General features: G+C 40.3%; 1 protein-coding gene across 1 annotated transcript; it reads right to left on the bottom strand.

Moving 5' to 3' along the window:
• Positions 1–1,012: 1,012 nt before the first annotated feature.
• Positions 1,013–2,638, bottom strand: LOC141587582 (uncharacterized). The gene is made up of 2 exons (XM_074409057.1): positions 2,238–2,638; positions 1,013–1,991 (listed from the first exon to the last, which is right to left on the bottom strand). The coding sequence occupies exons 1-2, from the start codon at positions 2,636–2,638 to the stop codon at positions 1,013–1,015; spliced, it is 1,380 nt and encodes a 459-aa protein (XP_074265158.1).
• Positions 2,639–18,329: the final 15,691 nt, after the last annotated feature.

The following is an 18,329-nucleotide window of genomic DNA, read 5'->3' as shown; positions in this document are numbered from 1 at the left end:
GACTTCATCTTGATCATGCTAAGCCTACTTTAAAGTTCATTTGATTGCTTCAATCACTAAGCATTAGAACAAACAATCAAATAACAAGGAATCTTAGTATCATCAATCAAGTGTGTTCTAACAGTCGTATTAGTATATGATAAAAAATACTCCATTCATGCCACAAATATCTTCCAAATTATAGAAATGGTACGATTTAAGAAGTATAAATAAAAGTAATGAGGATCACGTATAATGGGTTAAGTAGGGTATTTAGAGTATCACGCGCATCGTTGGAAGAGTCATCAACACGCATAGGGAATACGGACTCATCAAATACCACATCACGTGAAACAAAAAATATTTTTAAGTCCAAATCATATACTTCCCACCCTTTCTTACCGAAAGGATAACCGACAAAAATACAACGTCGACTCTGTGACGCAAACTTATCACCATCCTTACGAGTATGCTTCGCATAACACAAACAACCAAATACCCGCAAATTATCATATGTGGGTGATGTACCAAAAAGCATTTCATAAGGGGTTTTGCCTTGCAAAAGTAGAGAAGGAGTCCTGTTAATAAGGTATCCTGCAGCCAAAATGCATTCGCCCCAAAATTCAATGGGTAAATTAGCTTGAAAACGCAAAGCCCTCGCTACATTGAATATATGTCGATGTTTTCTCTCCACCCTACCATTCTGCTGCGAGGTACCCACACACGAAGTCTGATGTATGATTCCAAGCGTGGAAAAATAAGACCTCAGACACGTAAATTCCGTACCATTATCGGTACGCACCACTTTCACATCTGTATTAAACTGACGTTTCACCATAGCAATGAAATTTTGTAACAACTGAGATACCTCATTTTTAATTTTAATTAAATATACCCAAACAGCTCGAGAGAAATCATCAACAATAGTAATAAAATAATAGCTCCCACAAGACGAAGGTGTACGATAATGACCCCATAAATCACAATGCACAAGCTCAAAAATAGATTTAGCTTGATTCTCACTAATAACGAATTATTTTCGAGTTTGTTTCGCTTTCAAACAAATATCACAAAGGGAAGAATGTTTATCACACTTATTACTAATGAAAGGCAAAAAATTGACTACCCTTCCCAAAGGATGCCCAAGTCTACGATGCCAAACGTCAACATCTCCGTCATTTCTTCTTGCTGCCGAAACAGTGTAGCTCGTGCCTCCTGTCAAGAGATATAGCCTTCCCTTCTGTTCACCCGTACCAATCGTCTTCTTCGTTGCGCGGTCCTGGATAAGACAAGCCTTATTAGTAAAATTCACTTCACAGTCAAGATCGACACATAATTGAAAAGCGCAAACAAGATTGCATTTAAAATCTGGTACAAATAGAACATTTTGCAATTTAATTTCTCCACCCAAATTCACGCAGCCTTCTTTGGAAGCTATGACAAATTTCCCATTAGGAAGGCTGACAGTGCATGGTTTAATATCTCGCACATCATATAAAGCATCGAAATATCCCGTCATATGATGAGTAACTCCAAAATCGAGTAACCAAGAATTGTTATCATCCGCCTTACCAGTCATTCGCACATTAGAAGAAGAAGCTTTATTCGAAGCCTTATTCTGACTCATAAAAGCATCCCACTGCTTCTTTGTTACCGTCACATAACTTTCTTTAGAGTCCGCGTTCGTCTCCGTACCTTGCGCTATATTGACAGAAGTGTCCCTGCCTTGTGTATTTCCATAACCACCGCGTCCTCCACGGCCTGCTCCTATGTCACGCCATCCCTTAGGATAGCCTATGATATCAAAACAACGGGCTATTACATGCCCATATTTCTTGCATTTCTCACAATATGGTCGACCACTGTCAGAGTCCTTGTTATTATTGGCGTCCTTTGGACGCGCAACCACCATCGAAGGAGCTCTACGTGCTGCAAAAACCCATCGGCTCTGCCCTATTTTTGCCTCCTCGTGCACCCGCAACTTGGATTGCTTTCCCTTGAACTCCTTCCTCCTGAATCAAGATAGCATATGCCTGATTAAGAGAAGGCAACGGTTCCTGTAAGAGTAAATTCGAAGTGACCGTGGAATAAGCAGAAGAAATACCCAACAAAAAATCGTGTACTTTGCTCTCGTCACGCTTTTTATCTAATTGTTTATTTATTCCGCACTTACAACCACCGCAACTACATGTAGGGTTTCGATCGTACTTGTCAAATTCATCCCAGAGTTTCTTGAAACGGCCAAAGTAGTCAGTCACCGTCTCATTATCCCCTTGCTTGCAAGTCGCAATCGAGCCCTTGATGCGATGTAATTTTGGACCGTTTCCAATGCTGAAACGTTGCTCAATATCGTCCCACACGCCTTGGCTTCTTCAACATATGTGATCGATGAACCAAGCCCTGGTTCAATCGTGTTAAAGATCCAATTGACAATCATAGCATTGACCATGTACCAATCTTCAAGGTCTTCTGAACCATCGGCAGGCTTCTTAATCGTCCCATCGATGAAACCGGTTTTCTTCTTCGAACGCAATGCACCCCGCATTTTGACCGACCATTCATCATAATTGTCTCCTTTCAATTCAACAACCATTAACTTATCTCCGGATTTATCGGAGGTTGAAAGGAAATATGGACTTAAGTTTGCACCCTTCGTCATATCGTCAGAGTCGGAATCGGAATCTGCGCGAGGGGTAAATTGACGACCGAGAGATGTGTCGACGGTCGGAATATCTTCGCCGTCTGCTTTTAGGTCGTTGTCTGCTTTTAGGTCGAGTCGAGGAGTGGTGCGTTGGAGTTGGAGTTGTCATGGTTTTTGTGGGAAATAATCTGTATATTTCCCTTATTATTAAGGATTATAACGAATATAATGATGATGATCACTAGTCATAAAATTAAAATACATAAACAAAATATAGGATTCAGAAATAACCTCCGGTCCTAGCAAATACGGCCTAAGAACAATATCAAAGTAGATATTCGCCTATCAGTTGCACTCAAGACGATATGAGATATGCCCTATTGATAATGCTAGAATCGATCTAAAATTTTCTGTAGAATTTATTTGTTTTGTGTTTTTTTTTCTGATGAGAGAGGAGGCTAGGTCAAAAAAAGAATTAGGGTAGAATAATGATCTCCTTTTTTCTTCTTATGGTGACAGTTAATTAAATATAACTTATTATATTCAATTTACGAATTGACAGTTAATTCGTCTCAACTAATATTATTTAATCTTCCTTAAATAATTGTCTCATCAACACATTGACTAACTGTTTAGTCATATTAGGCATCAATGTGATTATATTTCTATAACCACATTTCTCAAACACATCCTATAGGTGTGACCTTTAGGGACCAGTTGATCACCGCCATCTGTATGATAATAACGTCAAACTTTCTAGCAAGCCAACCGTTATTAGGTAAACGTTAATCAACTGATTAAATATACGAAGTATATCCTTGTGAACCTGTAAGAGATTTACAAATGTTATCACACTAATTTGTGGAGGACACAAGCTCCAACAAACTCCCACTTGTCCTCACAAGTGTATGTGCGATAACCGATTCTCATATCCTAAAATTTCTCCCACTCAATGTAAAACAATTTGCAAATCCGTATTCACAAAGGTCGTATTTTACAAGCGATCAATATCAAGAGTGGTTTCCCCGACTAGAGAGTAACTTAACTGATAAACGAATCAACATTCGAGTATGGCCATGCATTTCGATTCTGACAACTCCTCGAGTGGCCCCGAGAAATAACTATACCTGATAAGGGTTGGATATTTTCCTCAACTCGAATCCTGCAGATGTAAGCACAATATGAAATGACCCGGAAAAAATCTACTTAGCCTCGATTCACGGCAGACGTGAGAAAGAAACCAAAGTCACCCAAAAACTGCCTTAATCTCAAGAGACAGTCGATAGTAAAAAGAATCGACTCTAGGAACCCAATGGATGTCCTATCCACGACCTGGCACCGAATGTTATTAAACATTTAGGACTCCATTACGTTGTCACAAAAAGTTGTCCTACGAGGTATCGTCATAATCTCGCATCTGTGATCGATCAGTCAACCGTTTGACTTATGGCTCGTTGAACCCACCATCAATCGACTGCACAATATAATAGCCGGAGTTATCAGCTCCCATTGGCGATTACGGACCAAAATAAATATAATGTAATTCAGTTCACTTTGTGGCGTTCAATGTTGTCAGTACAATCCACATGAAAAACAAAATATTATATATAAAACGATGAAGTTATAAATAGTATATGAAAAAGATAATGTATCAAATCCATAATCAAGTACTACAACTCAGGAACACGTTTAATTCCCATGGAATTAACATGCCCTACATGCTTATCATAATTCAACGGTTTAGTGAGAGGATCCGCGATGTTATCAGCCGTCGCAATCTTGTCTATCACTATCTCCTCTTGCTCCACGTAATCACGGATCAGGTGAGCTTTCCGATGTACATGTCTAGATTTTTTGCTAGACTTTGGCTCCTTAGCCTGGAAGATGGCATCTCTATTGTCACAATAGATGGTGATCGGGTCATTCGAACTAGGAACTACTGTAAGTCCTTGTAAGAATTGACGCATCCATATCGCTTCCTTTGTAACCTCCGAAGCGGCATAGTACTCGAATTCAGTAGTAGAATCTGCTACAATACTCTGTTTGGAACTCTTCCAGCTGACCGCAGCATCATTAAGAGTGAAGACGAACCCGGACTGAGATTTTGAGTCATCTCGATCCGTTTGGAAGGTAGCATCTGCGTAACCGATTGCGCATAGCTTAGTATCGCCTCCATAAGTCAATACCCAATCCTTAGTCCTCCGTAGGTACTTGAGGATGTTTTTAACAGCTATCTAGTGTGTTTCACCTGGAGTCTTTTGGTACCGACTCGTCATACTCAATGCATATGCCACGTCTGGACGTGTGCATATCATGGCATACATGATCGATCCTATTGCAGATGCATAAAGAACACGACTCATGCGCTCAATCCCTTCAGGCGTCGTGGGTGACTGAGACTTGCTCAACTGCATCCCAGTCGTCATTGGAAGGTTCCCCTTCTTGGAGTTGGTCATGCTGAACTTCTCAAGAATCTTATCCAAATAAGACTCCTGACTAAGTGATAACGTCCGTCATGATCTATCTCGGTAGATACGGATTCCCAAAATGCGTTGTGCCTCACCCAGATCTTTCATCTGGAAATGGTTCTTCAACCATTCTTTAACCGAAGATAGGAGAGGAATGTCATTCCCAATCAAGAGTATGTCATCGATATACAATATCAAGAATACAATCTTGATCCCACTCGACTTGATATATAAGCATGGTTCTTCGACCGATCGAGTGAAACCATACTCTTTTATCACCTGGTCGAAACGATGATTCCAACTCCGAGAAGCTTGCTTAAGTCCATAAATGGAACGCTTAAGCGTGCATACTTTCTTAGGATGTTCAGGATCTATGAAACCTTCGGGTTGCACCATGTACAACTCTTCCTCCAAATAACCGTTTAAGAAGGCGGTTTTCACATCCATTTGCCAAATTTCATAATCATGAAATGCGGCTATCGCTAAGATTATCCGAATAGAACGTAGCATGACTACAGGTGCAAAAATCTCATCATAATGCAATCCGTGCACTTGAGTGAAACCTTTTGCCACAAGTCGTGCCTTATAGGTATCTGGTTGCGCGTCTACAGAATGCTTTATCTTGTAAAGTCATTTGCACTGTAGAGGTTTTACCTTATTAGATAAATTAACTAGATCCCATACGTCATTCTCATACATGGAGTCCATCTCGGATTGCATGGCTTCGAGCCATAGCTTTGATTCGGAACAGGTCATGGCACCTTTATAGGTTGCGGGTTCATTATTTTCTAGAAGTAAAACGTCATTCTCCTCGACCATACCAATGTATCTGTCCGGAGGATGAGAGACTCTTCCCGACCTCCTAGGTTCCTCAGGAATATTAACCGTATCATCAGTTGGAGGAACAACTTCCTCCATCTGTTCCTCAATCGTTGGTTCTGGAATCTCCGACAGCTCGAAGGTTCAATTACTCGTCTTGTTCTCGAGAAATTCTTTCTCTAAGAACGTCGCACTAACCGCAACAAAAACTCGATGTTCGGTAGGCGAATAGAAGTAATGACCAAATGTTCCTTTTGGATAACCTATAAAGTATGTCTTGACCGATCGCGGGCCGAGCTTATCCTCGTGTCTCCACTTGACATAAGCCTCGCAGCCCCAAACCCGAATAAAGGACAAGTTAGGTACCGTTCCCTTCCACATTTCATATGGAGTCTTGGCGACAGCTTTAGACGGACTTCGGTTAAGTATAAGAGCAGCTGACAAAAGAGCAAAACCCCATAATGAATCAGGCACTACCGTGTGACTCATCATGGATCGAACCATATCAAGTAAGGTTCGATTTCTCCGTTCGGACACACCATTCAATTGAGGTGTTCCAGGTGGAGTTAACTGCAAAACGATTCCACAGTCTTTCAGGTGTTGATCAAACTCATTTGAAAGATATTCGCCACCCCGATCTGAACGGAGTGCTTTAACCTTTCTACCCAGTTGGTTCTGTACCCTGTTCTGGTATTCCTTGAATTTCTCAAAGGACTCACTTTTATGCTTCATTAAGTAGACATAACCGTATCTACTCAAATCTGTGGGGTAATATCCGTATAAGACCCTCTAAATTTAGGACTATAACGTAAATTTAACATGCGAATATCGTCATAAAACATAAATACAATAGAGAAACGATAAGGAATAAGAATCAACCTCGGGTCCTTTGATGCACGGCGTAAAGAACAGAAATCAACAGAGATTCCCTCCTAATTGTTGCACCCAAGATTTGTCCGAGATATGCCCTTGTGCTAGAACGTGTTCTCCGATTGCCTTGCAATATTGGGAGAACTTGATGTGAGTTTTTCTCGAGATGTGAGATCTCAGTTTCAGAGAGAAAATTAATCTCCAAAACCCTAGTTTTTCTGTAAATGAAAATCGCTAGGTCAAAAGGAGAGGGAGCCTCTCCTTTTGTTGCCTCGGTCCGCGGGTCATGAGAGGAGGGAGTGGGCTTTCCACTTTCTCCTCATTTAACTCGTGATCCGATTGAACCGACCCCATTCGCTAAAATGTATATGACCCGGTTTTTATTATAAATCGTCATCGGTTATCGGCTATTAATACATCGACTAATAACACGGATTAGTTGAAGTATTAATACATGTCCGACAAAGACAATATTGTATAATTAATATTCAATATACATTTAATTAAATATAAAACGCTTATATTTAATTTTACGAATTAACTGGTTAATTCGCCTTAGCTCATAATATTTAATCCGTATTAAATATAATATCTCAAACATCACATTTTTTTTTGACTAATTTCTAGTCAAATAACTCGGACTAACTGGTTAGTCAAATTGGCATCTACATGACTGTATTTTCATACCGTCACATCTCTCAAACGTATCCTATAGGTGTGACTTTTAGGGACCAGTTGATCACCGCCATCTGTATGACAATAACGTCAAACTTATCTAGCAAGCCAACCGTTATTGATAAACGTGGATCAACTGATAATAATACCAAAAGTATGCCCTTTGATCCTTTTAGAGGTTTATAAGTCCTTGCACTAACTGTTAAGGACACCAACCCCAACAAGCTCCCACTTGTCCGTACAAGTGTATGTGCAATGACGTTATCCGCACTAACTGGAGGACACAAGCTCCAACAAACTCCCACTTGTCCGTACAAGTGTATGTGCGATAACCGATTCTCATATTCATTTTAAATTTCTCCCACTCAATGTAAAACAATTTGCAGATCTGGATCCACAAAGGTCGTATTTTACAATCGATCTGTATCTAGAGTGGTTTCCCCGACTAGAGAGTAACTCAACTGATAAAACGAATCCGTATCCGAGCATGGCCATGCATTTCAGTTACAGCTCCTCGAGTGGCCCTGAGAAATATCGAGTACCTGATAAAGGCTGAATATTTCCTTCAACTCGACTCCTTCCGATCTAAGCACAGCATGAAATGACCCAGAAGAAATCTACTTGGCCCCCTGTTACGGATGACCGTGAGAAAGAAACCAAAGTCACCCAAAATCTGCCTTAGTCTCAAGAGACAGTCGATAGTCAAAAGAATCGACTCTTAGGATCACCATGGAAATCCTATCCACGACCGGGTAACGAATGTTATAAAACATTTAGGACTCCACGTCGATGTCACAATTGTGTCCTACGAAATATCCGTATAAATCGCCTCTGTGATTGGTCAGTCAACCGGTTGACTTATGGCTCGTTGAACCCACCATCAACCAACGTCACAAAATAATTGCCAGAGTTATCAGCTCATGTGGGCAATTAAGGACTGAAAATATAATGTTCGTTCAGTTCACTTTGTGGTGTTCAAAATTTGTCGTACAAAACCACATGAAAAACAAAATATATATAAAGTATCAAAACGATGATGTTGTATAGAGTACAAAAGCGAATGAATCTGATCCATAAAAGAGTACTACAACTTAGGAACACGTTTAATTCCCATGGAATTGACGTGCCCTTCATGCTTATCTTGTCGTAATGCTTTAGTGAGAGGATCTGCTATGTTATCATCTGTAGCAATCTTTTCTATCACTACTTCCTTTTGCTCCACGTAATCCCGGATTAGATGAGCTTTCCGTTGTACATGTCTAGACTTGTTGCTAGACTTTGGCTCCTTAGCTTGGAAGATGGCACCACTATTGTCGCAATAGATGGTGATCGGGTCATTCGAACTAGGCACTACAGATAGCCCATGTAAGAATTGACGCATCCATATCGCTTCTTTTGTAGCTTCAGACGCGGCATAGTACTCGGACTCGATCGTAGAATCTCTTTAACAGTTTGTTTCGAACTCTTCCACCGATCAGCGCCATTAAGAGTAAAAACGAATCCGGATGATATTTCGAGTCATCTCGATCCGTTTGGAAGCTAGCATCTGCGTAACTTAGGTTGCGCGCATAGCTTTTGATCGCCTCCATAAGTCAATGCCCAATCCTTAGTCCTCCGTAGGTACTTAAGAATGTTCTTGACAACACCGGCCAATGTGATTCACCTGATGCTTTGTTGGAATCGACTTGTCATACTCAATGCATATGCCACGTCCGGACGTGTGCATATCATGGCATACATGATTGATCCTATAGCCGAAGCATAGGGAATCCGTGTCATGCGCTCTTTCTCTTCCGGTGTCTCTGGTGCCTGAGACTTGCTCAAATGCACCCCTGGAGCCATAGGAAGGAACCCCTTCTTGGAGTTAGTCATGTTGAATCTCTCTAGGACTTTGTCTATGTAAGACTCCTGACTGAGAGATAACATCCGTCGTGATCTATCTCGATAGATACGGATGCCTAGAATTCTTTGTGCCTCTCCCAGATCTTTCATCTGGAAATGGTTTTTCAACCATACTTTCACCGAAGTTAAGAGAGGTATGTCATTCCCAATCAGGAGTATGTCGTCAACATACAATATTAGGAAGACAATCTTGCTCCCACTCGACTTGATATATAGACATGGTTCCTCGACAGATCGAGTAAATCCATTTTCTTTTATCACTTGGTCGAAGCGATGATTCCAACTCCTTGATGCTTGCTTAAGTCCATAAATGGAACGCTTAAGCTTGCACACTTTCTTAGGATGTTCTGGATCGATGAAACCTTCGGGTTGTACCATGTACAACTCTTCCTCCAAAAAGCCGTTTAAGAAGGCGGTTTTCACGTCCATTTGCCAAATTTCATAGTCATGAAAAGCGGCAATCGCTAAGATAATCCGAATGGAACGCAGCATGACTACGGGTGCAAAAATCTCATCGTAGTGCAAACCTGGCACTTGGGTGAAACCTTTAGCAACTATTCGTGCTTTGTAGATATCTTGTTGACCTTCCACAGAATGCTTTATCTTGTAAAGCCATTTGCATTGAAGGGGACGAACCTTAGCAGGTAAGTCAACAAGATCCCACACGTTGTTCTCATACATGGAGTCCATCTCGGATTGCATGGCCTCAAGCCATAGCTTTGAGTTAGAACTAGTCATGGCACCTTTATAGGTTGCGGGTTCACTACTCGTTAAGAGTAGAACGTCATCTATGTCATGTTCCTCGACCATACCAATGTATCTGTCCGGAGGAATAGAGACTCTTCCCGACCTCCTAGGTTCCTCAGGAATATTCACCGCAGCTGGGATTGAAGGAACAGGTTCCTCCAATGGTTGCTCGGTGTTTGGTTCTGGAATCTCCGACAGGTCGAAGGTTCTATCACTCTTTGCATTCTCGAGAAATTCCTTCTCTAAGAATGTCGCACTAGCCGCAACAAAAACGCGTTGTTCGGTTGGCGAATAGAAGTAATGACCAAGCGTTCCTTTAGGATAACCTATAAAGTATGTCTTGACCGATCGCGGGCCGAGCTTATCCTCGTGTCTCCACTTGACATAAGCCTCGCAGCCCCAAACCCGTATAAAGGACAAGTTAGGGACCGTTCCCTTCCATAGTTCATATGGAGTCTTGTCAACAGACTTTAGACGGACTTCGGTTAAGTATTAGAGCGGTGACATAAGAGCATAACCCCACAATGAGTCAGGCAACACGGTGTGACTCATCATGGATCGAACCATATCAAGTAGTGTTCGATTTCTCCGTTCGGACACACCATTCAACTGAGGTGTTCCAGGTGGAGTTAACTGTAGGGCAATCCCACAGTCCTTTAGGTGTTGATCAAACTCATGAGAAAGATACTCGCCACCACGATCCGAACGCAGTGTTTTAATCTTCCTACCTAATAGGTTCTGTACCCTATTCTGGTATTCCTTGAATTTCTCAAAGGATTCACTTTTGTGCTTCATTAAGTAGACATAGCCATATCTACTTAAATCGTCCGTGAAAGTGATGAAATACCTATAGCCTTCTCGTGCGGTGATTGACATAGGACCACATACATCCGTGTGTATGAGTCCTAATAGGTCGCCAGCCGCGCATTCCAACACCTTTGAAGGAAATCCGAGTCATCTTACCGATGAGACATGATTCACACGTGCCAAATGATTGAAAATCAAAGGCCGAGATAGCTCCATGTTTGATGAGCTGTTTTACGCGTTTCTCATTAATGTGTCCCATACGGCAGTGCCATAGATACGTTTGATCTTTGTCACCAACCTTTAACCTTTTATTCATTACGTGTAATATTTCCGTGGTCTGATCTAAAACATAAATTCCGTTCATGGAGACTGCCTTGCCGTAAATCATATCGTGTAATGAGAAAATGCAAGTATTATTTTCTATTACAAATGAAAAACCAAGTTTATCAAGTGCAGAAACTGAAATAATATTTTTCGAAAGACTAGGTACATAATAGCAGTCATATAATGACAACTCAAATCCGCTAGGAAGCTGGATCACATATGTCCCCTTGGAGATGGCAGCTACTCTTGCTCCATTCCCAACACGCAGGTCCACCTCACCCTTTACGAGGGGTTCGATGTTTCGGAGCCCCTGCACATGATTACACAGATGAGAACCACAACCAGTATCAAGTACCCAAGTTCCGTAACTTGCGTGGTTAATCTCAATCATATGAATAAAAGTAGAAGAAGAGGAAGACATACCAACAGGTTTAACACGACCTGCCTTTAAGTCCTCATGATAAACAGGACATGTGCGTCTCCAATGCCCAGTCTTGTGGCAATGATGGCATTCCATGTTTTCATTCTTGCTCTTTGTCGTGCCTGATGAGGTGCTCGACTCACCAGGCCCACTCTTACCTGAACCCGACTTCTTGAACTTCGCCTTACCTCTCGCTAGGTTTGCACGAGCTTTGCCCTTACCCTTCCCTTGATTTGACACAACGAGAACATCCTGTTTCATGCTCCCACCGAACTTCATGTCCTTCTCGGTGCGTACGAGGAGGGAGTGCAGTTCATGCGGAGTTTTCTTCAAATCATTCATATAGTAATTCGCTCTAAATTGCGAATAACCATCGTGGAGTGAGTGAAGTATGCGGTCGATAACAATGTTCTCGCTGATGTAACGATTAAAGGTCTCCGGTTTCTCGACATTCTCAATCATGCTGAGAATGTGTGGGCTAACCGGTTGGCCCTTCTGGAGTCTCGCATCAAAGAAGCGAGTGGTATGCTCATAGGTCACGATTCTCGGTGCTTTCGAGAATTCCTTAGTGAGCGTGGTGAAAATCTTGTTTGCACCATGGGCTATGAAGCGTTTCTGCAAATTGGGTTCCATTACAAAAATGAGTACGTTTTTAATCGCACCCACTTCCATACAGAAATCATTAAACTTGGTGATTTCAGCACTCTAGCCGTGGGACCTGGGTTCACGGGATGGGCTCCAAGAGATATTTGAGCTTCCGTCGGCGGCGGCAAAGATTCCGTAATGCCGCCTCCCGGTCCGCGAAGTTTGATCCATCATTCTTCGATCGAGTAGACCGATTCATCTCGATTCATGAAGATCCGAAGCCAGGACTCACGGTCCAATGTGGCACTTGGCATTGGGTTTTCAGTAGAACCAGCCATTTGTTATTAGCAGTTTAAAAGTCGTGATCTACACTGAAAAAGAAAGAAAAAATAAAACGAAATAAGCAACTCATCGAGGTGATTTAAGTCTATTTTAAAATTCATTTTAAAATTCATTTTAAACATGTAGACTCTCGCACTTGCATAATTGATCTCCCTCAAGAATGATACAAGTGATCCCAAGACTCAATTTCTGTAAATTGATAAGCCAACTGTTTAGCTAATTCTTCCGGAAGAACTCTTGGTCGATAGATTTCCGTAAATCCTATCTATAGTCCACCATAGTCACAGGATCGTACGAGTGACCATAGTGTTGAGATAAAATAGGTCAATCGGTTCCAACTTACCCGACGTAGAAGGGGTCATATTATGCCTACCGACGAAGAAGGGACTCATTGGAGTTTGACCTATAAAGACCGTTCTCAATTTTTGTTTATACGAGGAAGATCCCATCAACTTAATTATAATTCATTTTAAGTGAACGAATAACTAGCGTCTGCGTGAATGAATTAATTCGGATGATGGCTTAAAAATCGTGTGACATGAGAATGTCAATGAAAACTAACTCGTGACCTCTATATGTGTCAGTTTTCATGCAATAAATAGGTGGTTTGGTTTTTAGGCGGAATATGATGCATATTATCGTTACGAAAAATAAATAAAAGAATGCAATACGTAAATAAAAATTCCTAGTGTGGCCTATCCTAGTAAAACAAAACATAAAACAACTTTGGAATCCACCGTTGGACCCGAGAAGCTTGTCTTGATGTTCCATCTTGATCCAAGTAGCGGGAGTGAGCATCCGGTCTCCATCTTTGGTCTTCTCAAAAATTACAATTTAAAATTACAAATATAAACCTATTTACATTCTAATTAAAAACTGTAATTAAAAGAAATAAAATGGAGATACGAGATCTCAAAATACAACCAAGACCGTGTTCCATCATTACGGTAACACGTTCTACTAAGGCCACACTAAGTTACAACCGTTTGCAAAAATAAATAAATACGTAATAAAAGGCATTCATAAGGATTCAAAATTAACGATAAATAAAAATGCACCAACTAAAAACAAATTCATTCGTGACATAATTCCGTAATTATGCTAAATTTATCCAAACCACCTTTAAATGATTAAAATTCATGTGATAAAACCGCTTCTATCATTTAATTTTAATCCATTACAATCCGTTACTTTAAATACGCTTTAAAATAACTTAATGGTACGTGTGTGAACCGTTTCACAATCATAGCGAGTGTACAATATCCGTATAATGTACATTTTGTAGCCAAAAGAAAATTTAAAGCAAAAGGAATAAATTTTCAAAGTCACAAAAACAGCAAATCCCTCGATCCAGGGACACAGGTGCTCGATCGAGGAACGAAAGGGCTCGATCGACTGAACTGCAAGTCGATCGAGAGGGTTGCCAAACAGAAAGTGATCGATCGACTAAACTGGTGGTCGATCGAGTACCTTTATCAGCAAATCTACTCGATCGAGTACGAGGACAACTCGATCGTGCAGTAGGGTTTTGAAAAGGGGTCGATCGAGTACAACAGGGACTCGATCGAGCAAAAACAAGACAGAAATAGCACTCGATCGAGTAGAAATACGCTCGATCGAATGCAAACATGGCTGAAAATTCAAAACCCTCGTGAAAACAGTTTGTCGAGACAAAATCAATTGCAATTTTGATCAAAAACGCATCAAAAACAATTTAACAATTGACAAAACTTGACATGTTGCTATAATCTCCGTATAAAATAACAACATGTAAAACAAATCGAAAACCAACCCTAGACAGCCGTGTAAAACAGCCGCACGGTTTTAACAAAAACGCAACATCCGTGTATACAAGGCACGGATTTCGAGACAAACACAACCGTTTCAAAATCGTTTTATGAAAAACACATAGAAAAATTTACGTGGCCTCGCTCTGATACCACTTGTGGGGTAATATCCGTATAAGACCCTCTAAATTTAGGACTATAACGTAAATTTAACATGCGAATATCGTCATAAAACATAAATACAATAGAGAAACGATAAGGAATAAGAATCAACCTCGGGTCCTTTGATGCACGGCGTAAAGAACAGAAATCAACAGAGATTCCCTCCTAATTGTTGCACCCAAGATTTGTCCGAGATATGCCCTTGTGCTAGAACGTGTTCTCCGATTGCCTTGCAATATTGGGAGAACTTGATGTGAGTTTTTCTCGAGATGTGAGATCTCGCCGTAGAGAAAAATTAATCTCCAAAACCCTAGTTTTTCTGTAAATGAAAATCGCTAGGTCAAAAGGAGAGGGAGCCTCTCCTTTTGTTGCCTCGGTCCGCGGGTCATGAGAGGAGGGAGTGGGCTTTCCACTTTCTCCTCATTTAACTCGTGATCCGATTGAACCGACCCCATTCGCTAAAATGTATATGACCCGGTTTTTATTATAAATCGTCATCGGTTATCGGCTATTAATACATCGACTAATAACACGGATTAGTTGAAGTATTAATACATATCCGACAAAGACAATATTGTATAATTAATATTCAATATACATTTAATTAAATATAAAACGCTTATATTTAATTTTACGAATTAACTGGTTAATTCGCCTTAGCTCATAATATTTAATCCGTATTAAATATAATATCTCAAACATCACATTTTTTTTTGACTAATTTCTAGTCAAATAACTCGGACTAACTGGTTAGTCAAATTGGCATCTACATGACTGTATTTTCATACCGTCACATCTCTCAAACGTATCCTATAGGTGTGACTTTTAGGGACCAGTTGATCACCGCCATCTGTATGACAATAACGTCAAACTTATCTAGCAAGCCAACCGTTATTGATAAACGTGGATCAACTGATAATAATACCAAAAGTATGCCCTTTGATCCTTTTAGAGGTTTATAAGTCCTTGCACTAACTGTTAAGGACACCAACCCCAACAAAATCGTCCGTGAAAGTGATAAAATATCTATAGCCATCTCTAGCGGTAATTGACATAGGTTCACAAACATCAGTATGTATGAGTCCTAATAGGTCACTAGTGCGCATTCCAACACCTTTGAAGGAAATTCGAGTCATCTTGCCAATGAGACATGATTCACACGTGCCATATGTAGAAAAATTGAATGCGGGAATAGTCCCATTATCGACGAGTTTCTTCACACGTTTCTCATTTATGTGTCCCATTCGACAATGCCATAGATAGGTTTGATCTTTGTCACCAACCTTTAATTTCTTATTATTCACGTGTAATACTTCCGTGGTTTGGTCTAAGATATAAATTCCATTCATGGAAACTGCTTTGCCATAAATCATTTCATTAAAAGAGAAAATACGACTATTATCCTTTATTGAAAATGCAAAACCGTCTTTAGCAAGTACGGAAACAGAAATAATGTTCTTAGACAAACTGGGTACATAATAACAGTTATTTAAAAATAACTCAAAACCACTAGGGTGTTTGATTACATATGTTCCCTTCGAGGCAGCAGCAACTCGTGCTCCATTCCCGACTCGCAGGTCCACATCACCTTTTTCGAGAGGTATGATGTTCTTTAGGCCCTACAAATGATTACACAGATGAGAACCACAACCAGTATCAAGTACCCAAGTTCCGAAACTTGCATGGTTAATCTCAATCATATGAATATAAGATGACATACCAACAGGAACGACACGGCCTGCTTTGATGTCCTCACGGTAGACGGGACAGTTCCTCCTCCAATGTCCAGTCTTGTGACAATGGTGGCACTCTATGTCACCGCCCTTGCTCTTTGCCTTGTCCTGTGAGCCACTAGTCTCACCAGGCGCACTCTTACCGTTTCCTGGCTTCTTGAACTTTGGCTTACCTACAGCTAGGTCGCCATGAGCCTTGCCCTTACCTTTACCTTTGTTGTAAATCGTGAGAACATCCTGCTTCACGCTCCCACTCAATTTCATATCCTTCTCGGTCTGTACGAGAAGGGAGTGTAGCTCATGAGGACTCTTTTTCAAGTCATTCATGTAGTAGTTCGCCCTGAAGAGGGCAAAACCATCGTGAAGAGAATGAAGCATTCGGTCAATGCTCTCACTGATTTTACAATTCAGTGCCTCCAGCTTCTCGATATTCTCAATCATGTGAAGAATGTGTGGGCTAACCGGTTGGCCCTTCTGGAGTTTCGCATCAAAGAAGCGACAGGTATGCTCATATGTAACGATTCTCGGTGCTTTTGAGAACTCGTTAGTGAGCGTAGTGAAAATCTTGTTTGCACTTTGGGCAATGAAGCGTCTCTGCAAATTGGTTTCCATTGCAAAGATGAGTACGTTCTTTATCGCACCCGCTTCCATAACGAAATCACTATAAGCGAGTGTCTCGTTGACTCCTGCATTGGGGCCTGGGTTGACCGGTTGGCTGGCTCGATTAAGTACTTGAGCTTACCGTCAAGAATGGCGGCATTCCGTAGTGCCGCCTCCCGATCCGCAAAGTTGGACCTATCATTTTTCGACGCGTGTGAAGTGATTCATCTGGTCCATGAATACTTTTAGCCAGGACGCGCGATCAAGTGTGGCACTAGGCATTGGGATTGCGTTATTTCCGGCCATTTCGTTGTAACAAGATTATGAAAAATAATCGTGTTCTACATCATGAGAAGAAGAATAAAAATAATAAGCATGTGCATCGTTTATATTTTTAAGTCTAATGAACTACTGTCATAACGCGAAGACTCAAAACATTTATACAATTGACCTCCCTCAAGAATTATATAAATGATCCCAAGACTCAATTCTCTGTAAATTGATAAGCTAACCTTTTAGCTAATTCTACCGTTAGAATTCTTGGTCTATAAATTTCTGTAAATTCTATCTTTAGTCCATCATAATCACGAGAAACTCTTCGGACTATGATGTTGAGGTAAACTAAGTCAACACAACTACTTACCCAACGTAGAAGGGGTCATATTAGGCCTACCGACGAAGAAGGGATTCATAGATGTTTGCCCTTATAAAGACTAATCTCAATTTCCGTTTTAGAGGAAGATCCCATCAACTTTATTTTAATTCATTTTAAGTGAACTAATATCTAGCATGCGAGAATGAATAAACTAAGGTGATGGCTTAATAAGACTGTGACATCTGTATGTCCATGAAAACTAACATACAACCTATATGAGTCAATTTTCATGCATTTTAGTAGTAGGTGGTTTGGTTTTAGGCGGAATATGATGCATAAACTAACATGTGAATGAAAAACAATAAGAAAGAAAACGTAAAAAAAAACAAGAAAAGTCCTAGTGTGGCCTATCCTATCAAAATGAACAATAAATACAAGTTTGGAATCCATCCTTGGACCCGAGAAGCTTGTCTTGATGTTCCATCTTGATCCATGTAGCGGGAGTGAGCTCCAATCTCCATCTTTAGTCTTCTTTGAAATTACAATAATTAAAATTACATAATAAACCTATTTATTACAATCTAATTTCAAAACCCAAAACTAAAAAAGGAGATTCGAGATCTCATAATTACATAAAAAATCATGTTTCCTTCATTACGAAAACATAATTTGACTAAGGCCACACTAAGTATTACAATTTACAACCGATTGCAAAATTAAATACGTAAATAAAATTCATTCATTCGATTCATTCAACAAAATTAAAAACATCAACTAAAAAAAATTAAACATACATGACACAATTCCTTAATTATGTTGATTAATTTATCCAAACCACCTATTTAAATCAAATTAAGTGACAATTCCTCAAT

Source organism: Silene latifolia, chromosome 6 (assembly GCF_048544455.1).
Source record: "Silene latifolia isolate original U9 population chromosome 6, ASM4854445v1, whole genome shotgun sequence".
NCBI classification, from domain to species: domain Eukaryota; kingdom Viridiplantae; phylum Streptophyta; class Magnoliopsida; order Caryophyllales; family Caryophyllaceae; genus Silene; species Silene latifolia.
The sequence above is the reverse complement of the archived record's forward strand: the minus strand, read 5'-3'. Positions and strand labels throughout refer to the sequence as shown.

Excerpts from the sequence above, each read along its gene's own strand:
- LOC141587582 (XM_074409057.1), bottom strand. The coding sequence starts at position 2,638 with ATGACGAAGGGTGCAAACTTAAGTCCATATTTCCTTTCAACCTCCGAT. Across the intron at positions 1,992-2,237 it reads AGCAAGGGGATAATGAGACG|GAGGAAGGAGTTCAAGGGAA; the intron begins GTGACTGACTAC and ends ATCTTGATTCAG.